This window comes from Ipomoea triloba, chromosome 7 (assembly GCF_003576645.1).
Source record: "Ipomoea triloba cultivar NCNSP0323 chromosome 7, ASM357664v1".
Lineage (NCBI taxonomy): Eukaryota > Viridiplantae > Streptophyta > Magnoliopsida > Solanales > Convolvulaceae > Ipomoea > Ipomoea triloba.
The window spans coordinates 23967671-23985491 of record NC_044922.1 but is presented as its reverse complement, the minus strand read 5'-3'; the positions used below and the strand labels follow the sequence as shown (position 1 = coordinate 23985491).

Below are 17821 nucleotides of genomic sequence, written 5' to 3'. Positions count from 1 at the left end.
TATATAATATATTATGATTACCATAATTACTAATATTATAATAGAATAATATTAATTAATTATAATTAGAATAATAATTACCATATTACTAAAATGCCCCTACGTTTGGGCGGGAAATTTTGGAGGAGGATAATGCTTTTATATATAGTATAGATTTTCCGAGGGTTCAAGTTAGAAGTGGATAGAAAATACTAAAATAGAATATGGTTGGCACGCTCTAAAACTTTGATATCATTTCAAGTCAAGCTCTCAATAAGAACCCAATTCAAAATAAATGCCCCCGTTTCTGTTGACCACAAGACTGGCGAATTGGCGATGGGGTCCATGACCGTCACTCTCCGATCCGCCGGCAGCCGCCACGACCTCATCGCCGCCCTCAAAAAGCGCACAGAAGGGGCAGCCGAAACTGCAGGAATAGTTCAACTAACTCAGCACGATATTTATGTAATTTTTAGTAATTAATAGATTGCAAAAACCAAATTGTAAAATGATTGAATATAATAGTGAAAACTTCATGCATTATGTATGCATGGGTACAGACGTTCTTGTGGGATAATAATGCCATAATACTGAAAGTTTCACATGTATGAATACATGCCTGGAATTTACAACACAATAAGAATCAAACACGTAGACGATCGAAACAAATTAAATCAAGCAATACAATTCGATCTACTTGAAAACCCACATTCTCTTAGCTAGTTTCAACCGTAATAAATAACAAATCTAAATTTATAGACTACACTGCCACTAGTGAAACTCAATTTGTCTCAATCTGTCATCAGTTCAATCTTTGCTTCTTCTAACGAAGCTTTGATCTTTTGTTGACTTGTGACCCAAGCAAATCCTCGAGCAGATTGTTATCCAAGTACTCAAATTCAATAATCTTATCCTCAGACATGTCCCCCACGCGCTCATAATAGTCTTCCCTAGTCACAGAGAATGAAGGCACATAAACTGAAGAAGTAGACGGCGGCGGTGGCGGCGGTGGCGTGGAGGAGCTTGGTCCCGGAGCCGCCGCCGCCGGCACTACATTACCGCCAGCGTAATGCCCATCGTTGGGGAAGTTAAGAATGGCCTGGTGGCCCCTGAACGCATACGCGGCGCGGTCGTACGCACGCGCCGCCTCCTCCGCCGTGTCGAACGTGCCAAGCCAAAGACGAGCTCCGTTCCGGTTGGGGTCGCGAATCTCCGCCGCGTACTTCCCCCACGGCCGTCTTCGAATTCCTCGGTATTTGTTCTCTCTTCTTATTACCCTCTCCTCGTTCTCCATTTTTACGTTGTTGCTCGAATCCTCGATCTATCTGAGTACGATGATGCTGACTATAAATATAAATATATGATAAGGAGGGTCGCGTTTGGCGGTTAGCATGCCAGGAATGAATTCAATCTGGAAGAAAAGTTCCAGGGGGCACATATGGAATTAATTAATTAAACAATGATTTAATGTTTTATTATGTCCATAAGCCTGCATGCATATATGAAATAAAAAGACATAAATGCATGCATTTGGATTGAGTGGATGGACGTGGACATCAACTAATACCAGCCACCCACCAGTGTTTCTTTTTTCTAGACATCTTATTTTACCGAACATTCTTAGGACTTGACTGGAACCATCCAACATCAACTTTAACGAGTGTGCTTAATTTGACCGGTCAATTACTTCCGCAAATAGTCATAACGTGGGGTAAATTAAATAGTAGTCCACCCTGGTCGTCTATGCCTAGATAAGAGCATTCCCACATCTAATTTTTTGTCACTGTGATTTATTCATTTACCCTTTCATCATTTTATCGGGTGAAGATGTAAATTCTTGAAGCTACGAATTTAACTTTTTATGGATAAAATTAACAAAAAAAAAAAAAAGGTCGCATTAAGTGTAGGGAATAGAGGTGTGCAATTTACCGAAATTTTTCGATTAACCGACCGAAAAATTCGGTTCGATTAATGGTTAAAGGAATCTTGAAAATTCGGTTAACGGTTAATAATTCGGTTCGAAAGGTCAGTTAACCAAATTAACCGAACGGTTAACCGAATTTATATATATATATATATATATATATATATATATATATATATATATATATATATAATTAAATATAAATACTAAATACTAATTGGATTGAAGATTTGAAGTTATGAGTGTTTGAATATTTGAAGTTATGGATAATTTGTGTTTTATTTTAATTGGATTTATTATTTTAGGTGTTATTTTTAGAATTTTATATTTTAGGTTTAAAAAATTCGGTTAATCAAGTTAACAGAAAAAAAAATTTCGGTTCGGTTAATTCGGTAACACAAACTTCGGTTCGGTTAACGGTTAAAGGTTTTAAAATTTTGGTTAATTCGGTTCGGTTAACCGAATGCACACCCCTAGTTGGGAAGAGGGAGATCATGCACCCTCTCCATCCCTGCTGCATCCCAGGCCAATCCTATAAAATTAGGGACCGTGCATGTTTAATAGTTGAATTTGGACCTTCATTTTTACTTTTACTAATATACTAAATGTAATATCGACCAATAAAGTTACGCTTATAACGGGAACTAAAAAATATTATTGGTTTAATTGTTGGTTGAAATGAATTGTTCATATTATTTTGATTTTAATATTTTTATTATTATTTTTTCTACTTTATCTTTTATTGTATCATTTACTTTTTCCTAAATACCTCGCATTTCGTCAGTGCAAACTTTAGTAACGGAATATTCCGTTAACTCATAGCATCAAAGATTACAAATAATGAACTTTGAAAATCATTGCATTTTTGTTAAAACAAATCTATGTTAAGTTTTTTATTTCTTTTTTCATTTAATTAATCCTCTTTTGATTATTAGATTAAGACTCAATATTTTAATTATATATGCTTTTGCATTATTAGGAATGATTTAGATCATCAAGATCGACCTTGTTGTCTAGTGGCACCGGTTGCACTCCCATATGAAAATGGAGTGAGTCTTTTTGTGCTTCAGTAGGTTGAGAAAGTAGTTATGAATAGATACTGCATTGTAACAAAGTCAATAGTACTCAATATATATATAGTACGGGGAATTGAAGGGTTCCGGTGTGGTGATCTATTCTTTAAAAAAAAAAATTAAACTGATGCACCTTAAACTTCTAATCTACACACCTTAAGCTGGATTAACATAAATATGACTTTGTAGAGAAAATCTTATAAAGAATATTGTTTGTGTTTTGGAACTGCAAAAAAAAAAAAAAAAAATCGCAATTAAGAAGAAAACTCATGCACCTTAAGAAAGAAAATCATGCACCTAAAGCTTAGACCAACGTACTTAAGTTTCAACAACTAACGCCCTTAAGCTCAAAACCACGCACCTTAAGAAAAAAATCACGCCCCTTAAGAAAAAAGTCACCCACCTTGAGTTTGACCAATATGGAAAATGACCAAATTGCCACTGCATTTTTTAAACGTTATTAATCCTGAACGTTGATTTTGGCAAGATCAATAATGACTCTCCTCTCACCGCACTACCGCATTTGAACCATATATATATAGTCTACCCTTATCACGAGGTTTCTCGTGATAAGGGTAGACTAATTTGATTCATCCGTCTAGGATAATCAATAGCTAAAAAATGATGGGGTTACTTTTATAAATATTAGTATAAGGGAATCAACTTAGGGATTACATGCATCCATTTCTTTAATGTAACAAAACTAATTAGACAAGTTTCAATTATTTTTGCAAACTAGCACTAGTAACTCAATTGCACCTGATACACTACCAGTAATAAAGACAAAGAAATTGATAAACCTATCTAAAAGAAAATTAACAAAACTTATAATAATTCTAACCAAAAGTAGTATCTACCATCAAACACCATACCAACTACAATATGTATTTTCATAATTATTTTTAGAAAAATGCAAATTAAACATTAATTTTAATGCCAACTATAAAGAACTTCTCCTATATAATCTTGCATTGATATACTTTGAATTAATTATTTAAATACAAACATTGAACATTAAATTAGGCGTGTAATTCGCGTGTAAAACTAGTGTATTATATAAGTGCAAATATAAAATAAAAACGTACTCCGTAATATTTATTACAAAAAACTTTTGTTAAAATATATAATGCATAAAATATTCAACAAAGAAAAGTATAAGTCAAAATTTAACATAAAAGTGACATTCTTCATGCACATTTATATCCAAATTAAAATCATTCACAAATTTTTTATATCAATTTCTTCCAAAATTTTATTTTAAATTGCAATTAAAACTAATACATGAACTATATAAATATAATTATCAAGTATAAAAATTAATAGATTATAAATAAAAGATTAAAGAAAAATATTCGGGCCCTCAACCACTACCATGGTCGCACATGCACAGGGTCGACCCTACGCCCACCCAAGCCCTCCCCATCAAATTATTGTGTGGATTATGGTCCACATAGTTGTGTGGATCATGAATGCAATATACACTTTTAATATATTAAAAGTCCATTATTTGTATACTGAAGGTAGTCAAGGTACATTATTTGATAATATATAAAAAAATCATGTAGTTTTAAATAATGTACTTTATGCATACAATTAATGTACTTTAGTATATTAAAAATGTACTTTTTATTTATGATTCACACAAATGTGTGGACCATGGTGTATGGAATTATGATTGACTGCTCCCCTCCCAGCAAATTATGCTATATGGATCCGGGTTCACCTTGCAAAGTGGACCCAAGTCCAAAACGCGCGTCTGGAATAACAATGTCGTTAGTGGCACCGTTTCCTCGGCTAATGATATATATATATATTTTTTTTGTAAATATAGAGTTTAAAAATTGTAAATATAGAGTTCAAAAATTGTGTTATACTATTGAATGTAGAGTTCTGTAATTGTGAATATAGAGTTCTTTAATTTTGAATATAGAATTATGAAATTGTGAATATAGAGTTCAAAAATTATAAATATAGATGAACGAATTCTAAAGACAAACGACAAGTTAACGGCAAGGAAAGAAGTTTTTTTTTTTAAAAAAATAAAATTCAGACGGTGTCGTTTTGAAACAAAACGACGCCGTTTTGAACCCAAATTCACAGGTGAACTCAAGTCCATGGCATAACAATTGTCCCCCTCCACTACCTTCCACTTGAAAAAACAAAAAAGAAGAAAAAAAAAAAAGAGACTTCATTCTTCATCTGAAATATATCCTAACATACATTGAATTTATGGACCGCTTTATTCGTGAAACATATAATTTCCAACCTGCACGTGTCTAATAATAATATAATTCCAAAATGTCAATATTCAGGAATAGTACGGTTTTCTTTAATTCGATCAACAATATGAGAAATTCACTTGGTCGGATAAAAGTGAAACACAAGTATAACTAACGGTGTGTTTGGTTACGGGTTTAACTATTAAGAATGTGTATCAAAGTCATTATTATTATTTGGTTGACATGTTTTTAAAACACTACTATAGGTTTTGATAACCTTTAATTGCAAAACTCATTCTTTAACAAAATATGGATTTCATTTCCTTTCTCCTCAGCTGCTTCCCAACTATTAATAATCATCATTTGCATTCCACCCTACAACCAAACATATAAAATATTTTTACCAAACCTCATTACTATTACCAAGTATTTGATACCCATTCCGATTTTGATTCTCATGCGCGATCCAAACACACTCTAAAACACCACCTTTGGTTTCAAGAAAAGAGTATGCAAAGTTGCAAGACAAGAGAGAATGTTTTAGAATATTTTTGAAAAATACTCATACTTTCTTAAATATTTTTAGCTCAAAAAATTTAAGCTCCACCACGAGTGTCTGAACATATGACTATTTATCTGAAATGGTAATCAAGAGGTCATCACATTACATGGTAATTGGCAAAATATTTAAAATTAAAATTTGTTAGAAATCCTTAAAATTGTTAGATTTCCCCAAGTAGAATTATATATTAATTATCCAAATATTTTATATTTTCGCCATTGTGACATTCTCTCCCCAAGAAAGTTCCGCCGCCTTCTATCGAGTGGTCCATGTTGGTTTTTTAATTTATTTTTAATTTTTGATACGTGAGTTGTCATTGTTGATTGTTCAAAGCATATTTAAATTAATTATATTAATGCTCCAATTTGATCCTTCAGTCTATTTATTTATACACATCCCACCATGTGAAACTTGTGAATACACACAGAATTTGAAAAATAAATTTGGAGTCCCTACTCAACTTGCGAATTCTAATGACTAACTATTTCCACAAAAAAAAAAAGAAAAAAAACTATTTGCCAATTGGATGCTTTAAAAGGGTTTATACTTGCAATGATATTGTATCCAAGTTACTTGTAATTTTTTTTTCTTAATATTTAATTTAGTACTATTAATGTATAAAATTTATATTTAGGTATTATATTAAATATATTATTAAACACAAAATGTCAAATTTAAAATGTATTAAAATATTAAAGAACATAAGTGAAGAAGGAAGAGATAATTTAACTAATAAATATTAATAAAGAAGTCATATAAAATAAGATAAAGAGAGATTTTAATGTGCATATAATACGATTTTAAAAATTAAAAATTTGAAATGGAGACCCTTCAATCATTAGCATTTCATCGTTTTAACTTCAATTTTTTTTATAGGAAAAACTACAAATTATTATAAGTAAACAAATGTCTACCTCATTATTTTAAATCGGTGCAATTTTAGCCCTTCGAATAACAATTTGAAGAACTCTATTAAGATTAATGAAAAACATGTATATCATTACAATTTCAGCACGTGCACATGCTTTTTCCAACTTAATAAAATTTTCTTCAAACCACCAGTAGAAGAACCCATAATAGTCAAGGTCTAAAACAACTAAGAAATATTGAAAGGTCAAAATTGCACTTTTTCGAATTTAAAATTAACTTAGGGTCCATTTGAAAAGCAGAAAAATAATTTCTAGAAAATGTGTCATTTTTTAGAAAACATTTTCTTTTCCTGTGTTTGGTTGCATTCTGCAAAATTGTCTTGGTGTGTTACGTTCATTTTCTGAAAAATGAGTATAATTATTTTTAATTTTAAATATTTTAAATATACAATGATGGTAGTGGTGGTGGCTGCAGCAGCGGGTGATTGGATGTTCCCCTGCTACAAACAGAAAATGGCTTCCCCCCAAAAAAAGGGAAATCATTTTTCAAAAAATCACCTTAATTCTCTAATGACCACACCCCTATTTTTCATTGACTTCCATTTCCCCCTCTAGCCAAACACTAGAAACCCGAAAAATTATTTTCAGAAATCATTTTCTGCGTTTCCAAACGCACCCTTAATTATGTTTGCATCCTATTCTAATCATAAGTGGCATTTGGATGACCACTTTTATACCATATTGTCATATTTGATTCTAATTATTATATTTGTTTGTTTATTTTAATTACCCCACCATTGTATTCAAATGTTTTAGTACGTAACCATAAAAGTCATTAGTCTACCCTCCCCTACTTTTGACCTATAATAAAAATTGAGGGAAAAAAAATGACATCTTCCATGCATTCAATATAAAATTTTAATACATACATGTAATATTTATATTTATTTATTTATTTATAAATATATATATATATATATATATATATTTATTTATTTATTTTAGTTCTTATTTTTAATTACTACCAAACAAGAAGACTATTTTATTAAATTCATTATAATTTTTAAATAGTTAATTTTGATTACAATTCAATTCGGTTTGTGAACCCGCCGTCATAATACGTTAGAAAAATTTTCATTGCATGTTAATTGAATTTAAGCTAGAGTTAATTCCAACAATGGTCCCCAAACTATGCTGATTTTTCAAAATTGGTCATCCTCTTTTAATTTGGACGAAAAAGACACTTGACTATTGAATTTGTTCCAACAATGGTCTTTCCGTTTAACTTCAGTTAGTTAGGCGTTAAGTTGGGGGTTAAAATGGTCTGTTCATTAGCTAGTCTTCTTCTTCCTCATGTTAATCAGTATATCTATCATAACTTAACCATAGCTTTCTTAACATAATAAATCTGCAAGAACAAGGAAGAGGAGAATGGGAGGCGCCGGTCTACGCCGCTGGTTCATCAGACTGACTCCGTTGCCACCGCACCAGGTGAGGAGGTCGCCGGCAGAGAAGTGAGGAGAAGAGGAGCCGCTGGCCACTCTGCTTATGTAACACTCACTCTACAGCCTTATGTAACACTCACTCTACAGCCTCTCTGCTTCTCTTACCAGTCAAACAATCGGCAAATAGATAAGCTAAAGCACAAAAACTTTACCCATCACAAATCTAGTGTGCCTCTATAAAAAAATAAAAAATAAAAAATAAAAAAATTAAACACCTAAGAGCTCAAGTTTTAAGTTTTAACTTCATGCTAAAACTCAATACCAACAACTTACAGGGGCAATCAGCACAATGTTTTGCAAGAATGATTATTTAATGGAAAGGAAAAATAATTATTCAAGACAACAAACTGTTTAGCTGCATGACACTTAAAATAGAAAACTTTGTTGTGAAAGTAATTGGTGCAACAACAAACAGAGGGACTGCATGAAACAAAGCAAACGATCTAAAAAAAGTTCACAGAAATCTCAGGACTAATAATCAGAACCTGCAAATTCTAAAGCACATAGAGGATAGATATGCCACAATATTCAATTGACAATTATATGGCTTTTATCCTGGTTCTAACAATATTGCTATCAGTTCCTTGATGATACAACCAGCAGCACAAAACTCTTAGACATTTGACTTTAGAGTTAATACCCAATATAGTCCTCGACTATAGTGGTTTTATTCAATTTAGTCCTAAGTGACTTTTTGTGCTTAATTTAGTCCTCGACTTTGATGATTTTACCCAATTTAGTCCTCCTTTAGGAATTCTGTTAGTTGGCTGTTAGTAGAAGGGTTAACATGGTAATTTTCTTTCGATTTAAAAACAATAAATAAAATAAAATAAAATTTCCCCATCTTCCTTGTAACAAGCCCTAGAAATCTAAAAGCATACAAACCCAACAATTGATTCACTTCCAAGATACGGAGTATATATATAATCGCAGATGCAAGAGGCAATTTGATTATGCTCTGTATCGAACTGTGCATCAATGCCAGCACTTCCCACGAAAGGAATTGCTTCTTCCAAAGTTTAAACAGAAAAATAAATCAAAATTCTAAACCCATACGTGTTATCTTGCGGCAGATGAATTTCCCTTGAATTTTTTCCGGTACATTCACATTTTGTGACTGCGCCGCCGTGCACACAAGAAACCATAATACTATGTTGGTCGTTATCGTTGCATCTCGAAAGCCATTGTTTCTTCGTCTCGAATCCCCCATGGTGTTTGCTTTCAGTTCTGCATTTGCTTTTAGTGCCAACAGTTCGTAACAAGGTTCAACAATGGTTGGCATGCCAGCCGTGCATAACAAGCTTCCCGGGCGTTCGGCATGTGTATGCTTTCAATTTATCAATGGGTTTTGTATGCTTTCAATTTATCAATGGTTTTTGTATGCTTTTAGATTTCTAGGGCTTGTTACAAGTTAGATGGGGAAATTTTATTTTATTTTATTTAGTTTTTTTAAAAACGAAAGAAAATTACCATGTTAACCCTTCTACTAACAGCCAACTAACAGAATTCCTAACGGAGGACTAAATTGGGTAAAATCATCAAAGTCGAGGACTAAATTAAGCACAGAAAGTCACTTAGGACTAAATTGAGTAAAACCACCATAGTCGAGGACTATATTGGGTATTAACTCTTTGACTTTATTAACCACACTTTTACCGAGAAAGCAACACCAATTAAGAACTCAAAAAAAATGCTCCAAATCAAAGAATAATTCTAATCAAAGAACTCATTAAAAGGGATTTTATGCCAACCCAGATCTCCCAAATTTCATATCAAATAATATCCAATGCCTCAAGCGCGCACAGATTCGCTGACGACGACACCGCGCTCCGCCTTTCGCCCTCCGCTCACTCCCCCGCCGGCGAGAAGGCAGCGCCGCCTCTGCTGCCGAGGAGACCTGGCCCACTGAAGGACTCCACTGTACTACTCATGCCGCTGGAGGTTGGCCTCTAGAGAGAATAAGATGCTCCTGCATGTACATCTGTTGATCGACAAAGGAATTCGCCATTTTCATTGCTTCCTTTGCAGATTACAAAGTCGGTGGTGTTTATCCCACAAGCAAAGCTTCCGCCTGCATTAATGTCCGCCATTGATTCTTTTTGGAACTGTGTTTCTAGGTCTGAGGCACGCAATCATGTTTGAGGATTTCAGGACGCCGCAAGTAAACCTTGGCTAGATGAAATTGATTGGAATTCCGATGACCCATTTTAGGGTTCCAGCATAGGAGCGCAAAGCCGCCGTAGAGGATGTCAATCCCGCCAGCGATGGCGTCCAAAGATACTTCAGATATACGGTCACAAGCGTGCTCCCACTGTTTGTCCAGCATTGAACATTTATAGAATGAGAAAGAGTTAGCCTCATTTGTAGAGAGAGAGGCTAAAAATTCTGAAGGCTTGAAAAGTTATCCGCCATCGCTCAGGCGAGAATGAAATTACTATTTTAGCCCTTACACTAACGCCTAACAAACTGAAGGTTAACGGAAGGACCATTGTTGGAACAAATTCAATAGTCAAGTGTCTTTTTCGTCCAAATTAAAAGACGATGACCAATTTTAAAAAATCAACATAGTCGGGGGACCATTGCTGGAATTAACTCATTTAAGCTATGTACTAATCAAATTTACACAACCCCTACATACAAGTTTGCAACTTATGCTAAGTGGATTTTGCCCCTTATACTAATTGTGCATTACAATATATTTTGGATATAGAGAAAACACAAGAAAACAAAAGAATCAAGAATTTAGACATGTATTATCAAATACACTTTCTTATAAATTTTTAATCACCCTATATAAGCAATTTTGATTTTAGATAATAAACTTGTGAAATATAAAAAGTTGACAACTTACTTGAGTTGCAACGAGATAATTTAACGAGTAAAGAAAAATTATGAAAATATCTCAAAATTTTCTTGAATTTGTATAGTACATGCAAGCTCTAATATAAAAATAGGTAATAATGGTGATGATAAAACTACCCATGATGTCTAAGGATGATAATGAAACCATGCACCCTCACAGATGGAGATCATGGGTGGCTTCTGGAAGATTTAAAAACTCCCAATACCAATCTCTGATAAAGAAGACAATAATTTAAATTTGATATACGTAGTAATATTTAAATTATACATAGATTAAATATTTATAAAGAGTTAATTTCATATTTATGGCATGTTTGGTTCGCGGAATAGGTCTAAAATAGAATAACAGTAATAGGCCTATTCATTTGTTTGGTAAAAACTTCTATTCCCAAGAACATTGTTTTTGCGAATGACCCATTCCCCTTGAAAATTTGGTAAAAGATCTTCCTTTTCTCAAAAAAAGTGTAACTAAGAGCAATTAAGGCACCTTAAATGAAGGAGCTTTTAGTTCTTTAAGACTTCCTCATCTTGATCTGTTGTTAATTTCAAAAGAGAAGCAATGCTTCTCTTATATAGAGGAGCTCAAATGAGTTCCTCTTCCTGAGTTACCGATGTGGGATAAAATACTCTCATTTCTAATTTTAGTCATTGACTTTTAAAGCTACCAAATTTAGTCCTTAAATTAAATGTTAAATCATTTTCAATTATAATCCACCATTAGCTTTTTTCATGTGTATGTGAATCATTAACATTGAGGGTAAAATTGAAGTGTCATGATTATTGCTCTAATTGTTTCTCACACGCGGAAAACAAAACCCTAATTTTCTTATTCTAGTAGTCCTAATTTCACCCGACGTCAATGTTAATCGTTAACACATTGAAAACTTAACTCCATATGGGGAAGGAGCATTGTTGTTTGCAAGGTCTTGATCATTTACATGGACCCACTTTTCATTCCATTTGTGGGAATTTGATGATCTATAAATCGTCTCTAACGAACAATCGGCTCATGTTGGAGCATGATGAATCACTTCGCTGACCTATTGCCAATCCACTTTTTGGCCTCATATGAGAATAGAAAACTGGAGCATTTTCTCTCTCTCATAAGTAGAAAAAATATGAAGAATCACGAACAAAAGAATTTCTGTTTGATCATGTTCCCATAAAAAAAAAGATACTTTAATTTCGCGAAACAACGAGCACAACTGAAGTGGTTATACATACAAATCTATTTACGAATCTATATGCTTCGATTGGAACTGGAATCTACATAGAACCGAAGTCGTATGTCTTAATATTTAAAAAAAATATTTACGACGTCGGTTTTTTTCATAAATCGACACCGTAAATAATATATATTATTTTTACTTTATTTTATTGACATATAACGTCGATTTGTCACAAACCGACGTTGATTGTTCAACGTAGTATCCTTTTTTTTTGTAGTAGTGTACATTGATCAATGATCATGTTAATGATTTTCAAGGTATTCTTGATCAGTTGTCTAGTATGGGCATGAAATTTGAGGATGAAGTATTTGGTCTCTGGCTGCTTAACACTCTACCTGATACATGTGGAATGTACAACCATAATCTAGAATTCATTTAGTTTTGCTTCATTTATCATTGAACCTAACTAATAACAAAACATCACATTTTGAATCACTTTCAACTGGTCAAACATGTTGAACGACTAATAGTTGGACTAGTCAAGCAGGATGGACGGCCAGTCAGTTGGACTGGTTTGGCAAGATGGGTGACTAGTTAGTTGGACTGGTCAGGTAGAAAGGGTGACCAGCTAATTAGACTGGTCAGGCAGGTTGAACGACCAGTCAGTTGGACCGGTCATGTTATATGGGTAATTGGTGCGATTGGCTGGATAGATGGACCAACTAGATATATATATTTTCTCCAAAAAAAAAATTAAAGGTGGATCGGTCGGTCAATAGCTGACCAGTTACCTGGCCATGCCCAGCTGAATGACCAGTCAGACCAAGAGCCACCTCATGCCTCGAGTTTATGGGTCAAACTGATTGATTGGAAATTTTTTGTCTTTGATGAGTTTACATGTTAATTTACTTTCCTGAGACATCGATGTCAAGAAAGTGAGGGACTAGATAATGAATGATATACTAGGTTGACTAAATGGATCGGTCTAAGAAAATAACTAGATCAAAGAAGCCCAAGAGGGAGACCTAGCATGAGACAACATAGGAGTTGCGATAGGCTTATACTTATTTTTCCTAATATATATATATATATATATATATATATATATATATATATATATATCAAGGATTGGGCCTATCTTATATTGGGTCCCTCACTTTTAGTATAATTAGGATTCCTAATACGAGGCAGTCTAGGATTCTTATTCCTTGTAGGGCTTCAGGCCTAAAATATGTATAAATAAGCCACTTATACATAAAAGGGGATAAGCAGTTCTGAGCAATACAACATATGTATTCTCCATATTTTTCCCATATACTTGTTATTTTAACAGTTGTATTGGCCAGCCGTTGATTGCCCAAAAATCTTAAAACCAACAACCATGGACTAGGGTCTACCTTGCATTGTAGAATTTGGTCCAAAAATAACTTTCAGATTTTAATTTGTACCTACAGTTAACACATTCTATACCTGTAGTTAACCATTTCTGTACATGTAAAAGTATTGAATTGATCGGGTGATAAAACGTTGAGAATAGTATATAGTTCTGAGAATAATATATCTTACTATTGATCAATCCATGTTGATGTAAGGTACACGATGAAAAGATGTATTTATAAGGATACAAAGAGTCCCAATTAGGATAAAAATGAGAATAAATAGTGCCTAGGATAGAAAGTCCTAATACGCCCCTTTAAGTTTAAGGTTCTCTAGAGAGAACATTGAGCTTGTTCCTTATATCATTTAGCCTTGTTGTAGTTAGTAACTCGGTGAAGATGTTTGCCAGTTGGTCTCTTTGTAGAGATCTAGTTTCTTTGTAATTCTTTTGATGCTACTTTATCACGAATAAAATAAAAGAATCATGACGGATAAATTTTTTTTTTTGCTACAGTATCGGCTACAACAGAACACTCATCTAGAGCGCAGCTACAACAGAACACTTATCATAGTGCAGCAGCTACAACAGAACACTCATCCGGAGCGCATCTACAACAGAACACTCACCAGGAGTGTAGCAACAATGGAACACTCATCCGGAGCTCGACTACAACAGGACACTCATCCAAAGCCTTAATAAATGAAATCGAACACAAAAATGTTTCTTCAACGTATCCACTGAGATTTTGACTACGGAGAAAGGGAACGAGTTAATTCTTCCATAACAGATAGTTTGAGGAAGCTAAGTATGTTTAATGGAGATAAAGTAATGGATTGTTTGTATGGTATTTATCGGGGCTATGGTTGGACAGACAATATCGAAGATGATGCAAGAAGATGAGGTGGTGTTACCGATCGGTGGTGGCGCGGCGGCGGCGGCGAGGAGTTAGTGGCAACGGTGCATGTTGGTGCAAGGTATATGATGAAGAGATGCATTTATAAGCATGCAAAGAGTCCTAGTTAGGATAAGACTAGTAAAAGGTAATATTTCAAATAATATAGACAGAATGAGAATGAATGAGAAAATATCATTTTTAGTCCCTCAACTATAATCATGGTTGAAAAAATCGCTAGGCGTTCCTCGAGCGCTCGGAGAGCGCCTAGCGCCTAGGACGCCTAGCCGGGGATTAATCGGTGCCTAGGCGCCCGTGTATTTTTTAATTTATTTTTTATTTTTTAAAAATTTATTTAAGTATTTTTTATTTTTTAAAGACTAAGAATTATAAATTATATAATACTTTAATAGTTAATACTAAAATATTAAATATTAACCTAAAACATATCTAGAGTTTGTATAATTTAGAGTTATTTTGCTCAAAACGATGTTGTTTTGAGTGAAATAACCCATTAAAAAGAAGAACAATAGTTAATCGGCCAACTACGCGGCCTAGTCGGTGCCTAGGAGGCCTAGGCGGTCAGCGCCTAAGCGAGATAGGCGGTGCTTAGGCGGCCTATGCGGAGCTTAGGCGGTCGCCTAGCTGGCCAGGCGCCAAGACCACCATTTAAGGTGATATGCTAGGCGGTCGACCGGCGCCTAGCGCCTAGGCGGGGATTAATCGGCGCCTAAGCGGGATTTTTGCAACATTGACTATAATACATGTATCAATTTTGGTCCTTGACTATTAAAAATTTCAAATTAGGTCCATGACTATTCAATTTGCATTACTTTTGGTCCTTGACTATTAACATTTTCAAATTAGGTGCATGACTATTCATTTTGTATCACATTTGGTCATGCCGTTAAATTTTCCGGCAAAGTCATCGGGGGTAACCGATGTTTTCTAATTTTTTTTTTATTTTTAAGTTTTTTTTATTTAAAAGTTACGGAGTATTAAAATAATTTTAAAAATAAAAATTAATAAATTAGTCGGTCACCGGTGACTTTGCCGGAAATTTGGCCGAAAAATTTAACGGTAGGACCAAATGTGATACAAAATGAATAGTCATGCACCTAATTTGAAAATGTTAATAGTCAAGGACCAAATGTGATTCAAATTGGAATAGTCATGCACCTAATTTGAAATTTTTAATAGTCAAGAACCAAAATTGATACATATATTATAGTTGAGGGACTAAAAATGATATTTTCTCGAGAATGAATTTTAATATGCCTAAAATACAAAGTCCTAACACAAACTCCACCAAAAATTAGAAAATTAAACTACCTAAAATTATTTGATCAACTCGGCAATTACTTCCTTTATGGGCCTTGACAAGCTCATACTTTGTTTCAATAGTTACGGTCAACATGTGGACCACGGTCCAATATACATTTTTATAACTCATAATATACATTATTCTAACACATAAAGTACATTATTCTAACACCGCCTAATGTACATTATCTTATTCCAGAAGTTTCATTATTATAATTTATGTACATTATTCTAACATATAATGTACATTATTTTAATACATAATATACATTATTCTAACATATAATGTACATTATTTCGACACTTAATGTACATTATCTTACCCAGAAGCTTCATTATTCTAACACTTAATGTACATTATTTTAACACAAAATGTACATTATTCTAACTCATAAAGCACATTATTTTAACTCATAAAATTCAGTGACGTCGTTTTGGACCGTGGTCCACACAGCTGTGTGAACCAGGGTACACACAATAATTTACCTTTTTTTTTTAATAAGGTTCATACTATTCTAAAAAAAAAAAATTGATAAGACAAAATATCATATGACGAGAATAGTGAGTTATAGATGACAATTTATATCATGGACCAAGTTTACATAGCATTATGGACTCTTGAGTGAAACAACGAGCGACATAATTCATACTTGTAAGGTACAAAATTTCATAACACACAACACAAAAAAAAAAAAAATCACAACACAAGACACATAGCATAACATTATGAACCCAACTGGATTGAAAATATGAGGTACAGAATTCATACTCGTACGGTACATAATTCATACTCGTAAGGTATAGAATTTTATAACACAAGACACATACACATGCTATATATTTACTTATTTTTCAAATTTGATTTATGTACATAATTTGTGTTTATAGGCACAGAATTTCACAACACAAACACAAAAATTCATAGCATAAGACACAATTATTAATTTGTTCCAGGTAGAGAATTCATACTCTTTAGGGTGCGTTTGGTTTAAGTAATCTTAGATTACCTGGGTAATCTGAGTCTGGTAATGTTATATTACCTTGTTTAGTTCAAGTTATGAGATTACATGATAATGTTATATTACCTCAAAATTGATGTTGCGGTAATGTTTCAAGATAATGTGATTATCCCCATTTTCTTAAGTAATCTTAAGGGGGTGTATTCAATCATGACTTTCATAGACTTTTATAAACTTCAAAAGTTTGGAGGTATTCAATTCAAACTTCAAACTTTTAGGGAGTCTTTAAAAGTCACGCTGTATTCAATCAAGATTTTTTAAAGAGTTTTTAAAAGTTGAGTGATATTCGACTAAGACTTTTAAAGACTCTTTAAAAGTCATGTGGTATTCAAAAAGTTATAATTTGTGTAGACTTTTAACTTTAGGACTTTTGTAGACTTTTCATTCTCAAATATAAATAGTTGAAATCCAAACCTTTAACCCCAATATTTCAAAATTTTCTTTCTACCAACTCTAAAGGTTTTCTCTCTCTATTTAAACTAACTCTATTTTTTCTCTCTGTTTAAACTTTATAAACCTTATACCTAAATTCAATAAATTATTTTTTTATTCATTATCCTATTTTTTCTTCTAATTTTTTCTCTCTCCTAAACTTTAGAATTTTTAAAAATTCAAAATAATATTATTTTTACTTCATTATTGCCTGTATATTTTGATTTCTTATTTTTTTTTACGAACTTTTTATCCCTAACTTCTAAACTTTCTCTACAAATTTTTCTCCCTAACTTCTAAACTCTCTAAAAACTTTTTCTCCCTAAATACATGAACAAAGCAAATTTTTCATCAATCACAATCAAATTTTACTACATGTTTCATAATATTCTATAATCTAAAATCTCACATAACTCTATAGAAGTAAGTTTATTACCCATGATAATCTAAGATTCCATAAATCAAATACCCCGTAAAGTACATATTTTATAATGTAAACTTAAAAAATTATAACACAAAACACATACACATGAGCCCAGGTTGACGGTGCATTATTAACCCGGTTCGTGGTATAAGGATTGGTTGCAGACTGGGGTGGGTGATTTCTCTTGGTCC

The 17821-nt window shown here is 33.2% G+C and overlaps 1 protein-coding gene across 1 annotated transcript; it reads right to left on the bottom strand.

Moving 5' to 3' along the window:
• Positions 1 to 480: 480 nt before the first annotated feature.
• Positions 481 to 1296, bottom strand: LOC116026164 (ethylene-responsive transcription factor ERF098-like). The gene has a single exon (XM_031267635.1). The coding sequence runs from the start codon at positions 1271 to 1273 to the stop codon at positions 803 to 805; it is 471 nt and encodes a 156-aa protein (XP_031123495.1). The 5' UTR covers positions 1274 to 1296; the 3' UTR covers positions 481 to 802.
• Positions 1297 to 17821: the final 16525 nt, after the last annotated feature.

What these genes read in the sequence shown, in the direction of transcription:
- LOC116026164 (XM_031267635.1), bottom strand. Translation starts at nt 1,273, where the DNA reads ATGGAGAACGAGGAGAGGGTAATAAGAAGAGAGAACAAATACCGAGGA.